Source organism: Rattus norvegicus, chromosome 18 (assembly GCF_021556685.1).
Source record: "Rattus norvegicus strain SHRSP/BbbUtx chromosome 18, alternate assembly SHRSP_T2T, whole genome shotgun sequence".
Lineage (NCBI taxonomy): Eukaryota > Metazoa > Chordata > Mammalia > Rodentia > Muridae > Rattus > Rattus norvegicus.
The window spans coordinates 73,490,197-73,515,000 of NC_141551.1; the positions used below are offsets into that span (position 1 = coordinate 73,490,197).

General features: G+C 46.1%; 1 protein-coding gene across 5 annotated transcripts in view; it reads left to right on the top strand.

Moving 5' to 3' along the window:
• Epg5 (ectopic P-granules 5 autophagy tethering factor) overlaps positions 1-24,804 on the top strand; it is a 97,558-nt gene that overhangs the window by 68,355 nt on the left and 4,399 nt on the right. For 2 of the 5 annotated variants that reach the window (XR_015642426.1, NM_001427613.1), the window contains exons 28-43: positions 2,374-2,516; positions 3,676-3,832; positions 5,659-5,853; positions 6,966-7,179; positions 7,691-7,839; positions 8,642-8,843; positions 9,367-9,439; positions 10,909-11,015; positions 12,500-12,675; positions 14,442-14,627; positions 15,059-15,268; positions 15,687-15,831; positions 20,613-20,855; positions 22,251-22,467; positions 24,320-24,535; positions 24,683-24,797. Coding sequence is in view for 2 of the 5 variants with exons in the window: in NM_001427613.1 (NP_001414542.1) it covers positions 2,374-2,516; positions 3,676-3,832; positions 5,659-5,853; positions 6,966-7,179; positions 7,691-7,839; positions 8,642-8,843; positions 9,367-9,439; positions 10,909-11,015; positions 12,500-12,675; positions 14,442-14,627; positions 15,059-15,268; positions 15,687-15,831; positions 20,613-20,855; positions 22,251-22,467; positions 24,320-24,535; positions 24,683-24,797 (2,748 nt within the window). In the remaining 3 variants the exon portion in view is untranslated. The remainder of the gene's footprint in view (positions 1-2,373; positions 2,517-3,675; positions 3,833-5,658; positions 5,854-6,965; positions 7,180-7,690; positions 7,840-8,641; positions 8,844-9,366; positions 9,440-10,908; positions 11,016-12,499; positions 12,676-14,441; positions 14,628-15,058; positions 15,269-15,686; positions 15,832-20,612; positions 20,856-22,250; positions 22,468-24,319; positions 24,536-24,682; positions 24,798-24,804) is intronic. The other 3 variants (XR_015642427.1, XR_015642428.1, XM_087593254.1) reach the window with 3 other exon arrangements.

Genomic DNA, 24,804 nt, shown 5'->3' on the forward strand with positions numbered 1-24,804 from the left:
GAATCTAGAGGCACCAGTCAATCACTTTCCAGTTGGGGTACTTACAGTTTTTCTTTTCTACCACTGAAGTAATGAACCCTGTGTGGGCATACAAATGTGAGTTCTAGGATAAAAGAATATAGTGTGGTTGGGAAGATGGCAGTTGCTGTGTACTCATAGGGAGCCAGATGCCAAGCACCCATGTTAATAGTGCAGGACAGATGCAGTAGCCTGCCCGGTCCTCAGTGCTTCTGAGGCAGTCACAGGGAATCCCTGGGGCAAGGTGGTTAGCAAGTTTAGCCCCATTGGTATGTATTAGGTTCAAGTGAGAGAAGACACCCACCATCAAACTCTTGTGTCTACATGCATTTGCCCTTGCATCTGTATATGCTTGTGAACACACATGTACTCGTGACTCTTACATGCTATGAACATACATGCATACCATGTACATACAGACATGGCAAACAAAGTAATAATCATTAAAAAAAGAGCACAGTATATTCTTTGTGATTAGATAGGCTATGCATCTGTGATGGCCTTCTGGTCTAATAACTGTTGCCTTGAAGTTGGGCCCAGGGTGCCCAATTTGGAGCATTTCCTGAAGATATTTTACTATGAGCACTTGTGACACAGAACTCTTCTAGTTAAAAGCCACTGACACCAACCAGGAAGCAACCTCATATCTATCTTTGTGGTGCATCCTGGGCCTAGGATATCCTATGCATCTATTCATATCCTAAAAAGAAGACCAAAAATGCACAGACAAAACCACAGTCAGTTAAGAGGAAGGCTGTGTTAGTAACTACCTCTGGTGGGGAAAGACACAATTTTTAAAAGAATAGACTTTTGATAAACTTTTTTCCCCCACAAAGCTCCTTTAATTCTTATTTTTCACATTATCTTAGTTAGGGTTTTACTGCTGTGAACAGACACCATGACCAAGGCAACTCATATAAGGACCACATGTAATTAGGGCTGGCTCACAGGTTCAGAGGTTCAGTCCATTATCATCAAGGTGGGAACATGGCAGCATCCAGGCAGGCATGGTGCAGGAGCTGAGAGTTCTACAACATCATCTGAAGGCTGCTAGCAGAATGCTGACTTCCAGGCAGCTAGGATGAGAGTCTTTATAGTCCACACCCACAGTGAGGGACCTACTCCAACAAGGTCACACCTTCTAATAGAGCCACTCCCAGGGGCAAGCATATACCAACCATCACACACATGTTTCCTAAGAGTCAGACCAATTGACCAGGAACTAATCTGTTGGCCGGTTGTTCTTTCTTTGACATGCAATTGATTGGGTTCATCCCCCTTCCCAACCATATTGCTTAAGAGAAGTTGTGAAAATATATTAAAATAGATATCATTGTCTCTGCAAACTAGCCTCCTTTCTCAGTGCCCCTTGCCCACTACCTACCAAGAGATTAAAAGAAAAAGATGTGCAGGGCAGAAAAATAAGAAATATCCTGACCGCTGCTCAGAGTTCTCTTCTCAGTGAGGGAAGATGCTATTTGCTGGTTCTGTTGTTTGATGGGATTTGAACAAGTGAAACATAAGAAAAATAGGATATGTTTTATCAAATATTCTTAATTATTGATAAGAGTTCATCATTAGATCAGTTTATAGGCAAATATATAGACATAAGCTTTGATGTTTTTGTAAGAAAATGCCTTTAAGCCAGGTGTGGTGGCACATGTCTGAAGTGCAAACACTTGGGAGTTTAGAGGCGAGGGAATCAGGAGTTCAAGGTTCGTCTGGGCTAAAGAGTGAGTTTTAGGCCAGCAATGTTATGTGAGTCCTTATAGAACACACAAATGATAAAAGAAAAATTATATTTAATTTAGATTTGACTCAACATAAAAAATGAGTTCTTTAATAGTTCTACTCTAAGTGATGGGGGTTGAAATTAGAGCCTGTGTAGTAGGCAAGTACTCTTATCTCTGAGGGCTACAGTTCCATCCCTCGCCCTCGCTTTTCTTTTTAAGTTAATGTCACGGTCTCTATGTGCAGCACAGGCTGACCTTGAACTCATAATCCTTCTGCTTCTGTCTTGTGCTAGAATAATCATCGATAGTTTTTGACATATTTTCCTCATTCATTTTACATTCAATCAAGTTGGGTTAAATTGTATTATTGACTATAATAGTCTTCTCTGCATCATATGCCAGTGTACTTGTAATAAAATTCTAAAAGCATTAGGAGGAAAGAAGACTGGCGAGGGCTGCCTGTGGTAGATCATACCTCTAACCCTAGCACTTGGCAGCTGAGGCAGAAGGATTGCCATGAGTTTGCAGCCAGCTTGGGCTGTAGAGTTAGACCACTTCAGAAAAAAAAAAAAAAGCAAACAATAATAACAAGAAGTCTGCTGATTCCTTGAATTGTTGTTAGTTTGAAGGCATGTGCAAGAATGAAGCCATAAGCCAGCAGGTCCATGTTCTGCAGAAAGAAGTGTGGCAGTTCCAAGCAGAAGCTGCTCAGCCCCCAGCGCTAAATGTTGTAGAGGCCGCTGTGCATGCAGAAAACTTGATCACGTGAGTCCTGCGGCCTCCATTCCAGAGTTGGCCTTGCTGTTGATAGAGTCATGCATGTTACCTGACCTCGTTATGTCACACCTCGGAAACTAGGGCTGCGGGTCCCATCTGGCGAGCGCTCTGCTTTTATAAGTGGTTTTACTGGAGGATGGCATCCCTGTCTCTCATAAGGCTATGACTCATGGGCTTCAACAACAGGTGCGACTATTTCTGATGCTTGCCTTATGGCCCACAAACATACAATATTTCCTGTCTGACCCTCTCGAACTTAGAAACCCTTGAATTGTAAGATGATCTGTACATTGGAACTCAGTGATTGGGGGTAAGCCTCTTCAGTTTGCCCTGGAGTCATCCTCACCCAGAGGTGACTGCCGTCAACTGACATTGTAAAATGAAGCTCACCACCATTGCTTACAGGGATGAGGCCTTTTCACTTGCATGTGGTTTTCTGAGAGCTCCTGGCACACGTTCTCCTTTCCTAAAGCCAGCTGGACAAAACTTGGGAGGAAGTTATCTTAATTTCACATCACTGCGCTTCGTGCCAAGCCACTGATCCCTTCAGCAAATGGGGATGGTGGGTAGAGGGCATTGAAGGCCCCTGTGGGGGCTTGGGAAGGATTAGACCAGGTTAACCACAGGTTAGTATTTTTATCACTGGGAAGGTACTACAAAGCGTGAGCATTAGAAGAAAGTCTTAGGAAACATTTGTAGGCGCATTTGTTCTATGTGCACGAGTATTTTTCCTGCATGGATGTCCTTGTTCCACTTGTGTGCCTGGTGCTCACCTCACCCTCGGGCATAGTTTAGATTTTAAAATGTAGAGAGATCAACATACTTATATTTTAAAACATTCAAAAGTCAAGGAACTGAATACACACAGTATATGAAAACTTTAATAAATGTCAGAATGTTAATTGTCCTTATAATAGCAGCTGACTTTTATTTTCTCTAGGGAAGTATAAAAGCATTGCTGTGTCTCTAAAGCGACTTTTTAGGTAATTGATGGACACACATTTGCCACATGAGATATTTTTAAGGTGTTATTTGCAGAGGTCTCTGGAGACTCTTACAGATACTGCCCGAGGAGTGTCGGAAGCCAGAGACATTGGAGAATATGGATTCTTTACTGTAGACATGTTGTGCTCACGTTTCCCCACAGGGCCTTAGTGAACACTTATAAGTTACAGCCTACGCCTGGAGTTCAGAAAGTTGGCATCAGCCTTTTCTTTACTGTGGTGGACTACGTGAGTGAGGAGACCCAGCGCCATCCTCCTACCAGGCAGTTCTTCACGTCGTGCATCGAGATCTTGGGACAGGTAAGGCTTTCCCAGCTGATCGTGTGTGGACAGGCAGTGTCCCTAGTGTCAGAGTCCCTACAGTCAGAGGCCTCCTGAGAACCGCTGGCTCCCTGTGGTGTTGGTAGGCTTTGGCACAGAACGTTGCTCCTTCTTCAGGAGAGGTTAGGTTACTCACATTTGAAAGATGGGGGCAGCAGATTCTGGCATAGGTTGTTGGTGTTGGTAACAATTACATTGTTAATGTTATCATTCGCAACATAGTTTCCAATTAGTGTTAAGGTTTGTCCTCACTCGAATGACTCTGTATAGCTAATTCCATTCCCCTCATAGTCCTTGAAAATGATCGAGCCCAATGAGTCCTAGTGGCATAGCCTGTAACTCCACTACTTAGGGTCCCAAGTCTGCCTAAGGCCACAGTCTAACCTGACCAACTTAGTAGGACATTGTCTCAGAAAGGTCATAAAACAAACAAAAACCAAAAAAAGGTAGGGGTCATAGGTTAGTGGTGAAGTACATGCCCAGCATGCATGAGAGACTTTAGTCCAGTTCCCAGTATTGCTATTCATTTCAACATTCGTATTGCTTTTGTGCTTGTGTGTATGTGTGTTACACAAATATGTGTAGGCATGGAGGCCAGAGCTTTGCCACTTTCTGACTTGAGACAAGTTCTGTCACTGAATCTTGAGTTAGGCTGGTCACCTTGTGACTTCATGTCTTCACCTCCAACCTCTGTCAGTTTCAGGCACACATAGCTACTGCGCCTGGCATTTCATGTGGCTGCTGGGATCACACACAGGTCCTCAAACTTGCACAGCATTCGCCCTTCTCCCAAGCTGTTTTCCCAGCTCTCTGCAGCTCAGGTTCCTACAAATTACGTGTCCTTTGATGTGTTCATTGGCAAAGCGTGTGTGTGTGTGTGTGTGTGTGTGTGTGTGTGTGTGTGTGTGTGTGTGTGTGTGTGTGTGTGTGTATGTGAATGTGCATGTGAGTGTATGAGTATATGTGTGAGTGTGTGTGTGTGTATGTGTGTGTGTATGTGAGTATATGTGTGTGTGTGTCTGTGTGTGTGTATGTATGAGTATGTGTGTGTTGCTGATTATTTTCCTTTGTACATTTTTTGGGGTTTGATTTGATTGAAAGAGTTCTTTGAAGGCTTTTAGCCTAGTGTTTAGAAAGCAATGTATTTTTCTATTTCAGTTTCTTTTTCATTTTATGATTCTTTTGTCCACTAAAGTTAAAATTTTATATAGCCATACCATGAGCTCTGCCTATAATTTTTTAATTATTTATTTTATGTATGTTAGTGCACTGTCGCTGTCTTCAAACAAACCAGAAGAGGGCATCAGATCCCTTTAAAGATGACTGTGAGCCACCATGTGGTTGCTGGGAATTGAACTCAGGACCTCTGGAAGAGCAATCAGTGTTCTTAACCACTGAGCCATCTCTCCAGCCCCTGCTTGTTATTTTTGTTGTGATCAACATTAGCAAAACTTTCCCAACCCTGAGCTGCTTAGAGAATCACTTAGATTCTAGTGCATTTTAGCCTTTCGGCCACATTAATTTATTATTATATCATTCATTATCATTATTGAGACAGGGTCTCACTTTTTAGCTCTGGATGGCCAGGAACTCACTATGTAGACCAGGCTGTTTTCAAACACACAGAGATGCCCCTGTGTCTACTTCCCTAGTGCTAGGATTAAAGGTTCACGGTTTTTGGTATCTTTTTATTTTACATCTTCATTTGCAAAAATTATTTCAGCTTATTTAGTACCCTTGAAGACTAACTGCTTAAAATAAGAGAGAAGGGAGAATTGAGCAGCCTCCTCCTTTGCTTTGCCCAGGTGTTTATTAGCGGCACTAAGTCCGAGTGCAAGAAGTTACTACAGACCATCCTGAAGAACAGGCGGCTGTGCTCTCTGCTCTCTCCTTTCTTCACTCCCAATGCTGCGCCCGCCGAGTTCATCCCACTGTACGAGAAAGTGGCCAAGTGTCTGAGCGAGGACAACAGTGACCTGGTCTTCATGCTGCTCACCAAGGTGCTGATAAGTTGCGGGGAGCATCAGGGATGGCTGCCCCTCCCCATGCCACAGAGCCATGGGGATTGGCCACCAATCCCTTACACATCGCATGGTCTTTGAATAGCCTGACTTTACAGCCTTCCCTTTGTGGGAAGGGGGTGGCTGTACTGTATAGACAGTCTTATTGCACATAGGGTGAATCCCCAAAGGATCACATCCCAGCTTTCTTTGAAAACTTTGTACAGTTATGAATATTCCTAATGAGAGTTTAATAATCCTTTTAGACTTATCCTGAATCTGTGACTATGTAGTTTGGTCTGTGTTACTGTGTGTCAGACTCTTGGGTTTTGATTAAGCCCAGTCTAAGCGAGCTCCCCTTGTCCTCATTTTGAGGAGAAGACTCTGAGAGCACGGCTGTGATGTGAGTAGCAGAGGGTGTCAGTGCTTCAGCCATGCTTTTGTCACACCGATGAAGTGGTGACTCTGGCACTTTTTAGGGCTAAGAGACTGACCTCAGTCCACAGCAGAGGTGAATATGTTTTACAGTGTGGAGAATTGGGAGATTCCAACAGTGTGGATTGTGTAAACTTAGGTAGGTAATGATGTCAGTACAACCACGGCTGTTAGATAAGCTCTTCAGTGCTTCGTGGTTCCGACACTGTCAGTGAGGGAGGAGCAGCTCTGAGCTCTGACCAGGGCTCAGAGAGACTTTCTGGGAAGACAGAAATGCATGGAATTCCAGAAACAGAGTGGAATGGTACTTCAGTAGTGAGCTGGTAGTCAGTGGGGGGTTTCTGTTCTTGTCTTGTGTGTGCAGTGTGTTGTGTGTGTCAAACCTAAGGGCTGTGAACATTCAAGGTGAGCGTCGTGCTTCTGATCTGGGCCTTACCTAGCCCCAAGTAAGGTTTGATGTTGAGGAGGTTGAGGCTCTAATGGCTTCCCTCAGAGCTCAGGTAAGGAGTGGGGATGGCGGCATCATGGTGCCCATCGCTCATGTCCGTGCACACTTTAGTTCTGTTAGCAGCAGGGACTGCTCCGCTGCCTTTGGTTTTTAAATTTGCACAGACCTCTCTGCTGCATCTAATTTTCTGACATAAATAAAATGGCTTCTTGTTTCTGTTTTGTTTTAGTTCGATGTTCAGCAGTGGTTAAGCAGCACTAAACCCCCTCTGTCTGACCGCACCAGGCTCCTGGAGTCCATTCACTTGGCACTCACTGCCTGGGGCCTTGAACCAGAGGAAGATATTATGATGCCATTTAATCTTTTCTGTAAGCACTGGACTCACCTCCTACTCTACCAGTTCCCTGACCAGTACAGTGACGTCCTCAGGCTGCTGGTGCAGAGTAAGTGTCTTCATGTGGTCATTGAGAAGACCTCAGTGAATACCATTCCACAGGTCCCATCCAGAAGTGTTAAGATGAGGCCAGAGAAATGGTCCAGCAGGTAGTGCTTGCCACTGGAGCCTGGTGACCAGAGTTCAGTTACTAGAAACCATGTGCACACACGCACATGCATGCATACACACACGCACACACTCACACACATGCACGCACTCACATTCATAAACTTTCTCAGTCACAGTAGGAGGATGGAGTCACCCCTGCCTTCACCTTCCAGTCCAGTGACTTCAGTGGCACTCACTCCCACTTATGTCACTTTTGCTGTCTCTTTACTTTGCTCCTCTTATGCCACATATCTCTAAAAGTCTGGTGTGGGCCATCATTCATGTCAGTGTCATCATCGTCACTGTCACCATCACCACCACTTGGAGAAGTGCACGTGTTCTCTGATTCAGGTTGTAAAAGCGATCTGGGAAAAACGCAGACCTTCTGCTGTCCCTGTCTTTTTCTCCAGGCTCCGCAGAGCAGCTGCTGAGTCCTGAGTGCTGGAAAGCCACTTTGAAAGCCCTGGGCTGCTATGCTCCGAGCATCCAGCAGGGGGAGGCCTCCGTGGAGAGCTCTGTGCTTCACAGCGCCTCGGATGTTCTCTTGTCAGACAAGCAGGTGTGTAGCTTTTGCTCTGACACTTTTCTGCATTCTTCCACTTCCCTTGCTGTGAAGTTTTAAACAAGTGAAGCACATTTAAAAGCTGGGTTTGTTTTGTTTTGTCCTGGCGCGCGCGCCTGTGTGTGTGTGTGTGTGTGTGTGTGTGTGTGAAGAGCTCCATGGTTTTCTTTCACTTCTGCTTCCTCTGTCCCCTTTGTTGAGACTGCTTTTCTCTTATGCTCCCGCATGCAGTTCTCTCTGAACAGAGTAGCACCAGCATCCCCACATTAGCCTTGTGTCCCACCTAAGGCCATCTGCTTCCTCCCAGAGGCCACTCCACGGGTCCCACAGAGCCCTTTATTTTATCAGCTTTATCTGTGGTGGCTTCACATAAGAACTTAACTGCAGCCAGGTGTATGTGACACCACACCAGGCTGCAGTTGAGCTTGAGACCAGCTTGGCTTGTCTGTGAGGCCTCACCACCACAACCAAACAAACAAGTAAACAAAAACAACCTCAGAAATAAGGAAAATATGAGAATTTATTTGAAATAAAGTTCCATTGCTTTAAAGTTTTAAACCTACTTTTTTTTTTCTGTCTTTTTGTAGTTCTGTCAAAAATCCATATTCCCTTCACAATCTGTCATGGGCCTGTGCTATAAAGGGCTTGCAGGCATGGCTCAGTGGTGGCTGCTTTCCTGCTGTTCATGAGGGTCTCAGTTTCATCTGCAGCAACAGAAAAGAAGAAAGGGAGTGGGGGTAAGAATACTGCACCAAAGCAGACTTTGAGTGAGCAGTTTTTGGTCCGCCATCTCTCGTAGGTAACGGAGACGGTACAGTGGCTTTCTGACTTCTTTTATAAGCTTCGGTTATCCAAGTTGGACTTTAAAAGCTTTGGATTATTTTCAAAGTGGAGCCCTTACATGGCTGATGTGAAGACCTTTTTGGGATACCTCGTGAAAAGGCTGACTGACTTAGAACTAGCCTCCTTGGCCCAGGACCCAACTGCCAGCAGCAAAGAAGGTAGAGTGCTTCCAGTGTGATGGGGAGAGTGCTGTCCTTATGGTAGAGGGCTTTGGAGTAGATTTATTAAGAGATTCTTCTCAAATGTGGAAGAAATGAGATAGGAAAATGTGGTACAGGTATAAGCCTGTATATTCATCAGGCCTTTAATAGTTCACAGTGAACATAGAATGCTTGCTGTAGCTTGTCTGGGCCCTGCCTTGGTGGGGTGGTGGTTTGGTGGAAAGAGGTGTACGTCTGTTGTCTGCTCCTCTTCTTGTCATTTATCTAGTCATTGTCATTCTGAATATAGAGCATTTATCTTGGAAATGGCATTATAAAATTATCTGTGTTATAAAAATTAACTCAGTTTATTGTAACAAATGAAGAGGGAAACACAGGTAGTTGTATCAACCATACAGTTTCTATCTCAGCAAAGGCTTGCACAGACTGGGAGGGGGTAGATTTTGTATACATTTAGGATAAAATGTACCCGATGGCCAGAATGAACTGCTTCTTGTCTGTAACGATTGTGCTGTTTCAGTGCTGAGATCTCTGCACTCACAGATCATCCAGCTTTTTAAGCCTTGGATCCTGGTTTTAGAGGACACTGAAAGGTAAATAGTTTTTCATGTACTCAGATGTTTTTTGAAATTTATTTATGTAAAGTTCTAATGATTTAATACAGGTCATGATGACTTCACAGATTGAATTTTTAATCTAGTGACGTTTAAATTGATAAAGTCAAGGCATTTTTATTTATATAATTATTCATCTGGGAATTAGTGATGTTATCTTAATATTAATTTTGGAACAAAGTAAAACACTAATTTCCAATTTTCCACAGTAAGGAAGTTGAATATGTTTGCATACTTAAAAATGTTCTTTTTTCTCTATAAAGTAGCTCTATACATATTGGTGTCAGCGTTTTCTGTGATCTTAGCTATTTTTGGAATTAAGTAATCTATCAATTTATTGGCTCGGGAATGACCCCTTAATCATGTAGCTCTGGAGTTAAAAGCTTTGTTTCACAAGTGTGTGGTTCATAAAGATGCTCTCAGTGCTGTGTGGGTGACTGACTGTTCTATAGACTTACCAAGTGAACTAGATGGACCTCGGCCTGCAGAAATTACAGCAGGCCAAATGCCGTGTTTCATAACGTGACCTCAGGAGCATTGATGTCGTACTCAGATCTCCTCGCTGGACCTGACTCAGGTTCCTCGGGTTACCCAAGAGCATGTCAGAGGGGATCTGAGACTTCATCTTTACTTTTCCTAGACGCTTGTCCACTTCAGGACAGGAGAGCCTGGCTTCATAACAGGCTTACAGTTTATTAGTTTCTACAAATTAATGCAGCCTATTGATATCAAACTTTGTAGATGAGAGGCAGAATGTCATATAAAGGGGTTCTTTGTGAGGGCCAGATGGCTCGGTAGTTTAGGAATGCTCACCTCTCTTGCAGAGGACTGGAGTGCAGTTCCTGACACCTGTGTCAGGTGGCTCACAGACACTAACTCCAGCTCCAGGGGGTCTGACATCCTCTTTTTGTTCAAATACATGCGCACATACATGCATGCAGGCACACACACAAACACACATTCATGTTCTTGTGTGTGTACACATCAATTTTAGAAGGAAAGGCCTTTGGTTACTCTTGCGGTAAATTTAAGTCATTTGTTAACATGAATCTTATTTCATTTTATTTCATTTTTGTTTATGCTCTGAGTAGAGGTAAATTATTGTTGGTTTGGCAAAATGGCACAGTGCATACAAAAAGGCGCTTGCCTCCCAGCTTGAAGTTCTAGGTTTAGTCCCTGAGGCCCACATGTGGAAGGAGAGAGCCTCCAAGCTGTCCTCTGCTTCCATGTGCACACTTCTAGGTGCTGGTAGTGCTGGCGCAGAGGGAGAGCAGGGAGAAGCAGCAAGCGGCCATACTGCCCTCTGCCTTTGCCTCCAGGAGCTTGGAGCTTTGAGGGCCACCAAGTGTACTCTGGGCTCCATAGCTAGAGCCTTGTACAACCAGTCTGAGACCTAACTGTCCCAGGCAGATTCATTTCTTCTGACCATGTGTTTCTTTCCCCTGAAGTAGCCACCAGCGACATTACCCCTGGCTGGAGAGTGATACCGTGGTGGCCTCCAGCCTTGTGCAGCTCTTCACTGACTGTGTCAGCTCACTGCACGCGAGTTTTAAAGGTAGGAAGTGTGGTGGTGCCTGCCTCCTGTGCCTTCCTCTTCACTGTCACGGAAGAGAAAGAAGCAGACAGGAGGCAGGCCTGCTCCAGTCACTTGCGGGCGGCTTTCCGAGTCACAGAGATGATCTGTTGAATATTGCCTACTGCCAGTTGTACTCTGGAACATCCTTGCTGGTTTCCATAACAACTGGGCTAATTTGTACCCTAACCCAGTAAGACATGGGGGTTCTTTTTCTCTTGCTTTCTCAGACTTACCTTCCTTTCCCCTTCTTTGTGTGCCCACATGCGTACACCTTTGTGTAGATGTGGCGGTCTATGTGGAATATCTGCCCCTGTCATTTTCTGCTTTTTGTCTGTAGGACAGGGAGGACTCTCGCTGAAGCTCTCTCTGTTGGTTGGAGTGTCTAGCTCACCAGCTGCACAGAGTGGCTGGGAGCTGCTCTTCACTCTGGGTCACAGCACACACTGCCCTCGCCTACCTTTTATGTGGGTGCTGTGAATCTCAGCTCAGACCCTCAGGCTTGCACAACAGTGCTTACCGAGCCACCATCTCAGCTCCCCATCCTAGGGCTGGAGAGAGAGCCCAGTGCTTCAGAACACTGCCGCTCTTCCAGAGGACCTGGGTTCAGTCCCCAGCACTCCTGTTACGGCTCCCAGCCATCTGTCGAGTCCAATTCCAGAGAATCCAGCCTCCTCTTCTTACCTCTGTGGCCACCGCACACATGTGGTGCACAGACATGCTGGCGAAACACCTGTCTGCATAAAATAAAAGTGAATAAAAGCCAACGTGAAGTAATAGTTAGTCAGGATTTAATTTTTTTTTTTCTTTTTTTCGGAGCTGGGGACCGAACCCAGGGCCTTGTGCTTGCTAGACAAGCGCTCTACCACTGAGCTAAATCCCCAACCCCAGGATTTAATTTTTATACATCGTGTGTGTGTGTGTGTGTGTGTGTGTGTGTGTGTGTGTGTGTGTTGGGGGGAGGTGAGAGAGGGAGAGAGGGAGAGAGAGTTGGTTATGTGGGGCTGGAGGACAACTCGTGGAAGGTGGGAGTTGGTTCTCTTCTTTCCGCCATGTGGGTTCCAGGAACCAAACTCTGGTCGTCATGCTCAGTAGCAAGCACTTTAGCTACTGAGCCATCCTGCCTGGCCTCATCCTGGTTCACTTTGCATTTCTCCGGTGTTTAGTGACGCTGAGCATGTTTTATGTACTGGTTGGTCATTTTGATGTTTGTGGGTTTTTTTGTGAAATGTTGGAATATTTTTTTGGAGGAATTCTTTCAAGATACTGTATGGAGAAAGAAGCACTAATGGGGTGAGATTGGATACACAGAGGACAACATGCTGTAGCTGTGTGCTTGGGTTAAAAGCCATTGAAAAGTTCTGAAGAAAAAAGCTAATCACCGTGAGAATTTGTGATTGGTGTTAGCATTTCTCCCCCCACCCCCAACCATGTCCCTTGAGCTGTGTTGTCTTTCACACTTTTAGACAAGCTGTTGCCAGGGGACGAAGGAGCCCTGCGCTTGCACCTGCTGCATTACACTGAATCCTGCACAGCACCCAGGATGCCAGAGTTCATTCTCTACGCCTTTCACAGTGCGTACCAGAAGCTCGAGTGGAAGGACCTGCACCCTGACCAGAGACTCATGGAGGCCTTCTTCAAGGTTGGATCCTTGGTGCTTCTCCTCTGCGGGCCCCTGTTCATGTCCCAGTCTGGTGCCCGTGGTGGAAAGCAGCTGCTGTGGACACCCGCTGCTGTGCTGACGGGTGACTGAGACCATCTGTTAGGCTGGTTCTAAAGACGGACTTTGCCGCGCCTGTGTTGTTGTCCTCTAGCTTCTGCTGGTGGTTAGTGTTCTGGGGCAATGCTGTTAGAACTGCGGTGAATGTGGTATGAAGGAGAATGTGAGTCTGTGCGCAAACTCCAAGTTGATGTCAGCAGCTGTGCAACCGGATAATTAGATTGTAAGAAATAAAGTCATTGTGGCAATCTGTGACACATCATGATCAAAGAAGGACCCGCAAGGAGGGGCTGAGAAATATGCATGTGCACCTTTGCTGTAGAAGGCCACAGCTATGGGGGCCAGCAGCAGGCAGGAGTTGGTGTCCTCCCGTCCTCCTGTTCTCCTGTCCTCCTGGAGCCTGAGGGATGGTGGCTTGCACAGTCATTTCCTTCATCTGCTTGTTACTGTCCGTCCGTGAGTGCTTCTCCTTGTCATACTTGTTACTGTTGAGTCATTTCAGGGCTGTAGTTGATACAGATCTGTAATTATTTATGATGATTACTAAGACACGAGGATTATCTACCGTGATTAGTAAAATGTATGGGAGCCTCTGGCAGTTTCTGTGAAGCCCTACCTAGCACTGCTCTTGGCAGCCGCTCTTCCGCAGTCCAGCTCCTGGGAAGCTGGCCCTGTGTAGTCGTGGAGGCACAGGTTTAATGACCTGTAAAGGCAGCATTTGAACTGAGAGGGCTGCGTAGAAGGCCAATTAAACTGTGGGTAGCCTGTCAGGGAGTGATGTAGTTCTGTCCCTCGCAGTTTACTCTAAGGATTAGGCAGCTCTGACTTGCCCAGAAGCCAGGAGGGAGCCTTTTAGATTGCAGAATTGATGGCAAGGCTGGGAGCAAATGATAAAAGAATTGTGAGTCACCACAGATCCAGGCTCGTTGTCGTTCTTATAAGTACTGTAGAGCTTTGAACAGTAATCCTTAAAGAGAAGTGTATCTCTCCACATTATTAAGATAAACAAGTGGGAAATGCTGAAGTGGGCTACAAGACTTTCAGGTTGATCATGTGCTTTATAGTGTACCCGAGGAACCTCTGGATAAAGGTTAGGATTCGATTGTGAAGACCAGCCATGTGGAGATACTCATACCACAGCATCATGTTGGAAGTTCATCTTAAGATTATTTACTCCAGGGTGGTGGTTCCCTAAGTGTGGTTTCACGGGCCACATTATGAGCATCAGGAGGGAACTTGCACACACACCCCTGCTTCCAGTACCCACCCGGAAGTCAGCAGCCCTCGGCTGTTCCAGCCGCGGTTCTGAGATTTGAAAGCTGCTGACTTGTAGAGCTCTGCCTTCCTTGTGCTCTAGCTCACTTGAGGTCTCAGCACTCTCGGCCCCAGGGGCTCGGTGACAGGGACCTTCCATCGGGCTGGGTCAGGGAAGGTCATTCTTCCGTCTGGAGTGATAGAGTAGGCTGTGAAGCACAAGCACACAGGCTCGAGAGTGCACGTGTAGACTTCCCTGAGAGGAAAGCCTGACCCTTACATCAGTTTATGTAAGGTGAGACCATCAGTGAATATTTGCCATCGGAGGAAAAGTCTTTTAAAAATATGTGTAAAAATGTGAAATACTGACTTATTTCCATTCTCAAGATATATTAAACAACTAAGGAAAGACAATGTTTTTTGGTTCACTTCAGGTGGAGCGTGGGAGCCCCAAGAGTTGTTTCCTGTTTCTGGGGTCTGTACTTTGTAGAGTCAACTGGGTTAGTGTGTTGTCTGATGCCTGGAGTCCCAGCCCCCTTCCTGAGACCCAGAGCATGGTTGTCTGCCTCCTTTTCATGATGGTTTTACTGGCAAAGGAGGCTCAGCTAGTCGACGAGACGGTAAGTCTGGGGTCTGGGAGCTTTGGCTTCTTAGTGTGCCTTTTCCCCAGTGGTGTTTCCACGTGTTTCCCTATCTCGGCGTATGAGCTACACCTTCCCCTGCTTACTTTTCTGCATGGCCCACCGTCTAGTTCTAAATAATCAAGAGAACCTCATTGAGTTAGAATAATTTATTAATTTTTAGTTCAGCCTGCTGTGTTTCTCTTGGGGTCAGTGTTTGTTATGTATCTCCAGACTTCCTCTGAATTTTTGTAGATCTTAATGTACTTTTGCCATGACCTTGACTATTGCTTTCCTTTGATGCTAACCCGAGTACCTACTTCCTTGGTTCCTTTTCTGTTCTTACCGTAAGCTATTTTTTCCTCACAGAATAACTAGAGACATATATTTCTGGGAGAATGAATTTAAAACAACCTGTGTTCCACCTTTAGGACTCACCTTTGCTGAGTCTCCTGGGACAGACGAGCTCACTCTCCTGGCATCTTGTGGACTTTGTGTCATACCAGAGCGTGCTGGGTTACTTCAGCAGTCATTACCCACCATCCGTCATCCTGGCGCAGGATTGCTCTGCCGAGCTGATAGTGAGGCTCTTAAAAGTCTCTGCAGGACTTTCTCTTCCTGCTGACAGCCGGAAGCATGTTGTAAGTTGGAAAAGTGGTTTAAAAGTTGGGGTGTTATTTAGGACCCGAAGTCAGATATGTGCAAGTATGGTTAGCTATGCCTGGTGACTTCCTCAGCAGAGAGCTGGGGGTGGTGCTGTGTGCTCACAGCCTCCTAGGTCCTTTGTCTGATCCTCTTCATTTAATGAAAATGACCCAGGTTCACTAGAGGTCAGACGGGTTGGAAACAGAAGTTGGCGAGCTTTACAATCAGAACGCCGTAGCCTGCAGAATGGCATAGCCACTGACATATCTTTTGGGCCATCTAGTAGAGGTCCTTGGTGGCTTCCTGAGCTGTCCCCTGTACTGTCCAAGTGTCATGCTGTGCTCCTTGGGAATATTCAGGTAACATTTCCTGCCTAGATTCATTTGACCGCCCCCGTCCCCCTCTTTTTGTCAGGACATAGTTCCAAAGTGCCAGGCTTTCACCCATCAGATGGCCCAGTTCCTCAGTGCCCTGGAGCAGGACGGGAAAGTCGCCTTCCCAGCACTAGGGCAGGAAGTGTCTAAGCTTTTGGATGACATCATTACCTTTAACCCACCCGGTAAGTGACCAGTGAGACCAGGGTAAGTGTCTCACAGTCAGGGATTCTTTCTCTGTCTTAGACCTTGTGAGCTGAGGAAGATGGTCAAGGTCACATTTTCCTGATCCAGTCAGTCACTGATCTGGACAGCCCGGAGGGCAGGCTGCAGGGTTAAAATTGGGAAGAGGTTGACTCTGGCGGATGCGCATATGAAGTGATCTCGGCTGAGGTTAAAGCTGCATACACACATTAAATGACAAGGCGACAGGAAATTTGGAAGAGTCAGCTGTTACAAAGGAGCTCAGAGTCACCTGCTGGTTTGTTAAGACCTGGAGTGCTTTGTGGGTAGCCAGTGAGTGGAGTGGACGGCCTGCCAGTTACTTCTACTGAAAGTAACCACAAATGTTCAATAAAATTAAAAAAAAATTTATAATTTTTGGTAGAATGGTAAAAGGATAAGGAAGTTTGAAGCTGGAAATGAAGAGAGAGGCCTGATGAAGTAGGATGGTGTGCTCAGGAGAGGCTAAAGCCATCTAAGCCTGTGGGGGTAACCTTTGCTCAGGAGGGCTAAAGCAGCAGCCTGAGGTGCAGCCTGTTTAGGCATGAATAACCCTCACACAAAGGTCGAGTATCAGATACCATGCATATCAGATATTTACACTATGATTTATAGCAGTTGCAAAATTACAGTTATGAAGTTGCAAGGAAATAATACTATGGTTGGGGTCAGGACAGTGGAGAAGCTGTTATAGGGTCGCAGCATTAGAAGGTTGAGAACAGAACCGCTGAGGCCAGGGCCTGCCTGACAGAGGAGCCTAAGAAGAAGCTCAGGGCATGCTCCTGTGTGAGAATGGGGGAGTGAAGCCGATCCTGCTGTTCTTGATGAGTTCATGTGAGATAGGACACACTGAGAAACCGAAAGGAAAAGAAAAGCCAGTAGGCACTGTGAGAGCTGGGGCTGGTCATGGGTGACCATGAAGACTTAGGAAGGTTGTGCTGGAAAGACCTGGAAGAGTACTAGAGGGGAGTCTGGCCAGGGTGTGCTGGAGAATTGACGCTAGTTGTCATGTGTGGCTTGGGGGAAGCTCTCTGTTGGCTTTGGTCCTCAGTAGGAAGGCTGAGGCAGGCTTGGATCTGTCTGCAGAAGGTTCATCATAAATCAGAATTGCTGCTGCTACTCATGTGAAACTGAGGTGAGGCTTTTATTACCAAGAATTATGCTCAGCGATGCATGAAAAAATGCACGCAGTGGCCACCACTCTCTAGTGTGTCTCTTTGTGCTTTAAAGTGACATCCATTTCATTCTGGATGGAGTGAATTTGCTTCAATGGGTAGGGCTTCCAGAGCTCTTACCATTCTCACAGACATAAATACCACGTCTTGTGAGAAGTAACCAGCCTCAGTTCTAGTCTGTTACAAAAAGTTTACCTTGTTCAAGACAGTGGAAAATAATTAGCAGAAAGTGTGTCTGTTCAGTGGGCGAGACGCATTTCTGTTTTCAAAGTGATGCTCTCCTCTCCATGCCCTCTGGCCCAGTGTTCTGTGACATGAGATGAAAACTTGCCGTTTTCTCCTGTGCTTGTCTCTTCTTCTCCTCCTCTTTTAAAGGACTCGTTGTATTACCAGTCTGTCTACTGTTTGAAAACTAAGGAGATAAAACAGCTGTTATTAGGAACTTTAAAGGGGGGATTTCTTACGTTTATGCTTAATTTTGAGTAGTCCTTATTTTGTGTAAATTACCACCAAATATGAGCATGGTGGGAGTGAGCATGGAGGTGGGGCTCTGGTGTTTACCACATGGCTGAGGTCTAAGAGTCACATGCTTTATTTTTTTTTATGAGCAAAGGCTGGAAAACGCAGACTAATTATTCATGTTCTGATAGGTTTTTCATACCTTCTCAACATATGTCTTCTTATTTTTTTTAAAAAGTTATGTATGTTTTGATTATGTTTTGTCCCCCTTTCCAACTCCTCCCAGATCCTCCCCACCCCCTACTTACACAACTTTATGTTCTTCCTTTGAAAATGAAAAAACAAAAGACTTCAAAACAAAAATCAAAACAAACCAGTAAAACAGAAAATGCCTAAACAAATCAAAATGAAGCAAAAAGCCCACCAAGAAAACCTATGTCGTTCCCTTGGGGTTGGCCCACTATTCCTGGACATGGTTGATATACCTGGGGCACTCCACTGGAGGACTGATTCTCCTCTTGCTGGCAGGTATCACTTGCAAATAGCCTCTGGGTTAGGGGTGGGGTCCCTTTGCTACTTCTTCCTCTCCATCCTGGAACCTCATCTGCCTTGAACTTGTTCAGGTCCTAGGTGTGCTGACATAGTCTTTGAATGAGTCCTGCTGTAACTGTTTGACACTGTTGCCTTGGAGCCACCTACAGTCTTTGGCTTTTATAGTCTTTAAAGCCTTTCCACCTCTTCTGTGTATGAACAAACCCCCAAGCTTTGAGGGGAAAGACAGCCCTCTTAGCACTGCTTCAAAGTTGTTCACTCTCTGCACAGTGTCCTGCTGTGGGTCTCTTTGCTAATTACCATCTACTGCAAGAAGGGACTGATCTGTGGGTCTAGCAGTCTGTCACCAGAAGTCATTTTACTGCTAGGTTACTTTAGCAGAATAATGATAGTAGGGCTAGGATCTATCTGGTTTTAGTTTCTTGGCCACGTAAGCAGTATAAGGTGTGAGTGAGTCCGTGAGTGAGACTTAAATCCAAAGGGACGGATGTGGTTGGTTCCTCTGATCACAGTTGTGTCACTGCTACACCAGGGTAGCATGAGGGTTGATCATTGCTGTAGGTAGAGGGTTCGTTGTTGTAGAAATTTGGGGTTCCTACCCTACCTTTGACCATTTAATTCCCAGATAAAACACACACACACACACACACACACACACACCCTTTATTTTACAATAAGTCTTAATCAGCACAAGAGCTTGGCAGATGTCTATGTTATTAAAATCTATTTCCTATCTATAACCCTAAGTCATTACTTACTGTGTTTCATCTGGGCTGCTTGTAACTCCAGTTGGCCAGCCTCACGGCCATGCTTTCTTGACTCCTAACTCTTGTCTCTCTCTTCCTCCTCACCTTCTCCCTCTCATCGTGGTCTTCTCTAATGGCCAGGCTGGGAACACACAGCCCCTCCTATCTCAATCCTGCCCAGCTTTAGACTGTAAGCACCTTTATTTACAAATCAGAAATAGCTTGGGGGTAAGGTCACATAGTGCCAGTCCCTTGGGTCTATATGTGAGCTTGCTCTGCACTAGCATTGCAGTGTCCAGCAAAGACCAGCCTTCAGCAGCTCGTAGCCAGGGTGCTGGTCGTCCTTCTCTGGCAGCTCACGCTGAGAAGCCGGTGTTCACCGTTGTTCCGTCTTCCTGTGTGATTCAGTCGTTTGCTTTCTGTGCAGTTAGTGTCATGGGCATCTCTTTCCACTTGGTGTTCTGTAGGCTTCTTGTACCTTGATAGGAAACCTCTTTCTTTAAATGGGGGACATTTTGTCCTATAATTTTGATAACAATATTTTCTGAGCCTTTTACCTCAGTTTTCCCTCCTTCCTCTATACTTTTTATTCATAGGTTTGGCATTTTCATAGTGACCCAGATTGCCTGGATTTTCTTTTTTCTTTCTTTAGATTTAATGTTTTCTTCGCCTGAGCTATCCATTTCTTCAAACTTTTTGTCAAGAGCTGCATTCTCTCTCCATGTCCTTTAACCTGTTGCTAACGTTTCCTTTCAAGCTCCTCGTTTGACATCTAAGTTTCTCACTTCCTGTTTTGTTATAGTTTGGGGTTTCTTAGTGATTCAATTTCTTTGTTAAATTCTGCTATCATGTTGAGAATTGTTTTCATTATTCCATTCAACTGTTTATACTTTTAGTCTTCTTTAAGGAGCTGGTTCATTTCCTCTGTAAGGCTCTTGAACATTCACAGTGACTGCTTTGGCGTTCTTGTCTTACACTTCAGTTAGATGACTTTGTCTCTTGGAGTCTGTTGCATGTGGTTGTTGACTTCTGGAGGATAAATACTGCCTCAGCTCTTCATGCTTGTGTCTTGGTGTCCGAGTTAAGCTGCTTGAAGTGTGTTCAAGAAGACCAGTGGCTCTCTGGTCTTCTCTCTGTTGGGTATGCGTTTTGTTCTTTGGTTACCATTGCCCAGGCTGGATCTCAGCGAAGTATGGTGACCGGGTCCCTGGTGGAGAGAGTTCCTATGAGCCAGTGGGTGTCCTAAAAGAATGGAGATGACCTAGAAGAGAAGGAAAGCAGGAAAGAGCTGGAGGGACCAGGTCCACACCAAGAGGTGGAATCCCCTGGAGATGGAGGTGAGGTGGGAGGAGGGAGCTCCTACTGACAGGTTACAGCAGACCTAAGAGTAAGTCTGGAGAAACAGGACTAGAGGACAGGAAGAAAGGGTAACAAAAATAGCTTATCTGAGTCACAGCCCAGTGTGGCCACTGGGGGCCCCTTGTGGTCAGAGTGGTTCTGTGGACTGGTGGGTGTCAGAAAGGAATGGAGAGGGACTGCAGGAAGGAACCCCCACATCTCCTCACTAAGGTCTCTTCCTCTCATATACTTTGTTCAGGGAACTTGTTGAAGTTTCCAATTTTCCTCTTACACTGTGTCTGTATCACATCCTATCCATGCAATCCAGGGGTCATCAGACCCTCCTCACTGGTTCTTTGCAGTCAGACACTAGGACACAAAGACCCTGGACAGCAGCTGAGATAAGAACTGTTGTTCTCATGACCACGTCCCTGGCCCTGCCCACAATCTGAGTATGTGTCTCTTTGCCTTTAGACATGGACAGCCAGACCCGCCACATGGCCCTCAGCAGCCTCTTCATGGAGGTCCTAATGATGATGAACAGTGCAGCAGTTCCCACAGCAGAATACCTCGGTGTCAGTATTCGGACCTGGATTGGCCAAAAAGTGCATGGGTTGGTGGTGCTGCCCCTTTTAACAGCGGCCTGCCAAAGCCTGGCATCAGTCCGCCACATGGCAGAGACCACAGAAGCCTGCATCACTGCCTACTTCAAGGAAAGTAAGAGGACGTCATCTTCTGTTCTCACTACGTTGGCCTGTTCTAGGAAGTCAAAGCCTGTCGTCAGGGACAGCCTTCCACTCTTCCCAAAGAGACAGGATACTGTTGTAATTCTTTCTGCTGGGAATTCTTCATATGACACACATACACATGAATACATATACACATATACGTATGCATACATATACATACACATGTGCATAGACATACAAGTGCATACCATACACACATGCATATATAAACATACATTTATATATATTATATATGTGATAGAAACAGATGTTTTCTATAAGGAGCTAGAGAACATGTGGCCTATGTCTTTTGGGTTCAATTATATGTTTTAAGAGAGAAAAATTCTAATTTGTTTTTTACATTTTCAGAGTATCAGACCAACCATATAATGTACGATGGCAAAGTCAGTTTTTAAAATAAATGCTGTAAATCAGAATTCATATAGTAATTTCATTTTTCTTACCACTTTTGGTGAAAGGAATTTTCATAGAGATCTTTTTATTTCTCCTTGCCATGCTTTTTAGTAAGATTTATTTATTCATATTTTCTATGTATTAGTGTTTTAACTGCATGTCTTAGAGAGTACTGGATCACTTAGAGCTGGAATTACAGATAATTGCGAGCTGCCCTGTGGATGCTGGGAATTGAACCCAGGCCCTCTGGAAGAGCAGCCAGTGTTCTTAACCACTGAGCCATCTTACCAGGCCTCTTGTCATACTTTGAATTTTAAAGCTACCGTAAAAGGATTACCTTTTCTGATCCCCATCCTTTTATTTTTCCTATTTCCTGCCACCAGACTCTGGAGATAGTGATTAAGAGTTGTTCAGAACAGCCCTTCTCCAGTCTGACATCAGATGTGAAATATATACCGGAGTGGGGTTCCAGACATGCCCGTACCCGGCCGTCTGCCCTGCCCACTGCGGGGGAACTCTGAACATCACCATGGTGCACCTTCACTCCTCCCAAAGGCTGAGACCCTTCAGGATAACACTCATGATTCACATTCATTTGCGTTACTAAAATTCAGGGTGCTTTCCTCTAGGACACGAGCTGTGCTTTAGTTAGTAGAAATGCTGGTGAGAGGTTGGATTGGTTTGCTAGAAAAGCCTAAGTGTAGAATAGCGTTAAAACTCTTTGGTGCTCTGTAGTTGCTAATGGTCACCATATAATGAGAAAGGTGGCTCAGAGAGACACAGTCCTGAGTTGTGTCCCTTCTCTAATAGAGTAGCATCTGGCTTTCTAGTTGAAGCTTCACCTCGAACTTTTCTGGCCTCTAGGCACACTGAGAAGCAATGTCTTGCAGGAGACTAAAGTGAAACAGTCGTTAGGATTCTTGTGTACATGAGTATATCTTGATATTTCCTCTTGGCATTCTTTTCTTAGGCTCCCTCGATCAGAATTTAGGATGGGGCCCCATTCTGGTGTCCCTTCAAGTTCCCGAGCTCACCATGCAAGAGTTTCTGCAGGAGTGTTTAGCCCTTGGTAGTTGTTTGACTCTCTATGTCTACCTGCTTCAGTGTCTAAACAGTGAACAGACTGTGAAGAACGAGATGAAAGTGCTCCTCATCCTCAGCACGTGGCTGGAACACGTGTACCCAAGGTGCGCTTGCCCCCGGCTGCTCCCAGTGTGCAGCCCCACATCAGGCACAGAGCCCGGGGGTGCGGGAAGGTCAGACAGCCTTCCAGGGGAGTGGCATGTGCTCGGGAAAGACCCAGAGCTTGCTGAGCTAATTCTCTGAGCAGATTTTTTATTTTTATCTCCTCCCACAAGTATTTTGAGGGGCCAGCCTTCAGTTTTCTTGTAAGTAAAGGATCAAATGACAGAGGACGTGCAGCCCAGTGTCTAGCAGCAAATGTTGGATAAATGGCCGCTCTTACAGCACTGCTGCTTCATTGACGTTTGCCAACTTATTAGCCTTGGTTTCATTCTTTTAAATCTCTTAAGTGTGTGTGTGTGTGTGTGTGAGTGTGTGTGTGTGTGTGTGCGCGTGTGTGTGTGTGTGAGTGTGCATGTGAGTGTGTGTGCGTGTGTGAGTGTGTGTGTGCATGTGTGTGCATGTGTGTGCGTGTGTGAGAGTGTGTGTGAATGTGTGTGCATGTGCGTGTGCGTGTGTGTGAGTGTGCGTGTGAGTGTGTGTGAGTGTGTGTGTGCATGTGTGTGCGTGTGTGAGAGTGTGTGCATGTGTGTGCGTGTGTGAGAGTGTGTGCATGTGTGTGCGTGTGTGAGAGTGTGTGAGTGTGTGTGTGTGAATGTGTGTGCATGTGTGTGAGTGTGTGTGAGTGTGTGTGAGTGTGTGCGAGTGTGTGTGCGTGTGTATGAATGTGTGTGTGTGCGTGAGTGTGTGTGAGTGTGTGTGCGTGTGTGTGTGCGTGTGTATGAATGTGTGTGTGTGCGTGAGTGTGTGTGTGAGTGTGTGTGTGTGCATGTGTGTGCGTGTGTGAGAGTGTGTGCATGTGTGTGTGCATGTGTGTGTGTGTGTGAGAGTGTGTGCGTGTGTGTGTGAGAGTGTGTGCGTGTGTGTGCGTGTGTGAGAGTGTGTGCGTGTGTGAGAGTGTGTGCGTGTGTGTGCGTGTGTGTGCGTGTGTGTGAATGTGTGTGTGCGTGTGTGTGTGTGAGTGTGTGTGAGTGTGTGTGTGTGTGCGTGTGTGTGAGTGTGTGTGTGTGTGCGTGTGTGTGAGTGTGTGAGTGAGTGTGTGCGAGTGTGTGTGCTTGTGTATGAATGTGTGTGTGCGTGTGTGTGCGTGTGTGTGAGTGTGTGTGAGTGCGTGTGTGTGAGTGTGTGAGTGTGTGTGTGTGTGCGTGTGTGTGAGTGTGTGAGTGTGTGAGTGTGTGTGAGTGTGTGTGTGAGTGTGTGTGTGTGCGTGAGTGTGTGTGAGTGTGTGTGTGTGCATGTGTGTGTGTGTGAGAGTATGTGCGTGTGTGTGCGTGTGTGAGAGTGTGTGCGTGTGTGTGCGTGTGTGAGAGTGTGTGCGTGTGTGTGCGTGTGTGTGAATGTGTGTGTGCGCGTGTGTGTGTGAGTGTGTGTGCGTGTGTGTGTGAGTGTGTGTGAGTGTGTGTGTGAGTGTGTGTGCGTGTGTGCGTGTGAGTGTGTGAGTGTGTGAGTGTGTGTGAGTGTGTGCGTGTGTGCGTGTGTGTGAGTGTGTGAGTGTGTGAGTGTGTGTGTGAGTGTGTGTGAGTGTGTGTGTGTGCGTGAGTGTGTGTGAGTGTGTGTGTGTGCGCGTGTGTGTGTACACTTGTGGTACATCAGTGGAGCAGCAGGACAATTTGTCTGTTCTCTGCTTCCATCATGTGGGTCCTGAGGCTCAGACTCACTCGTCAGGCAAGCATCCCCTGGCCCTGTCGTGTGATTTAGAGTAATAAATGTCTTCCCTCTTTAAAACTCAGATGGGAGTCTCTGACATGAGGGGGGAGAATTCTTACATTTCCTTTGCTCTGACCCCCCCCCCCCCAGCTCTGCACAGGAGGAGGCAAAGCTGCTTCTGTGGTGGCATCAGGCCCTGCAGCTGTCTCTGGTTCAGCTGGAGCAGGACGACTCGGTGCTGACGGAGTCCGTCATCCGGATCCTGCTCATGCTACAGGGCAGGCAGAGCCTCATGGCCGAGGAGAGGCTCAGCTCTGGGATTCTGGGGGCAATTGGGTTGGGCCGGAAATCACCACTGTCCAACAGGTGAGGACTCCTGCTCTGTTCTTCTCTGTGGGCCTCAGACAGTGAGCTGCTGCTGCTGCTAGAAGGGCTGCTGGGTATCATGGGAAGCAGGCTGTGCACTCGACGCTCACTTTGTAGTCTCTCACTCTGACCTTTGTTAACATTGAGGTTCCGAGTGGTTGCCCGGAGCATGGCCGCCTTCCTGTCAGTTCAGGTGCCTGCAGAAGACCAGATTCGTCTGAAGCCCAGCTCTGAATTACATCTCACTCCGAAAGCTCAGCAGGTCAGTG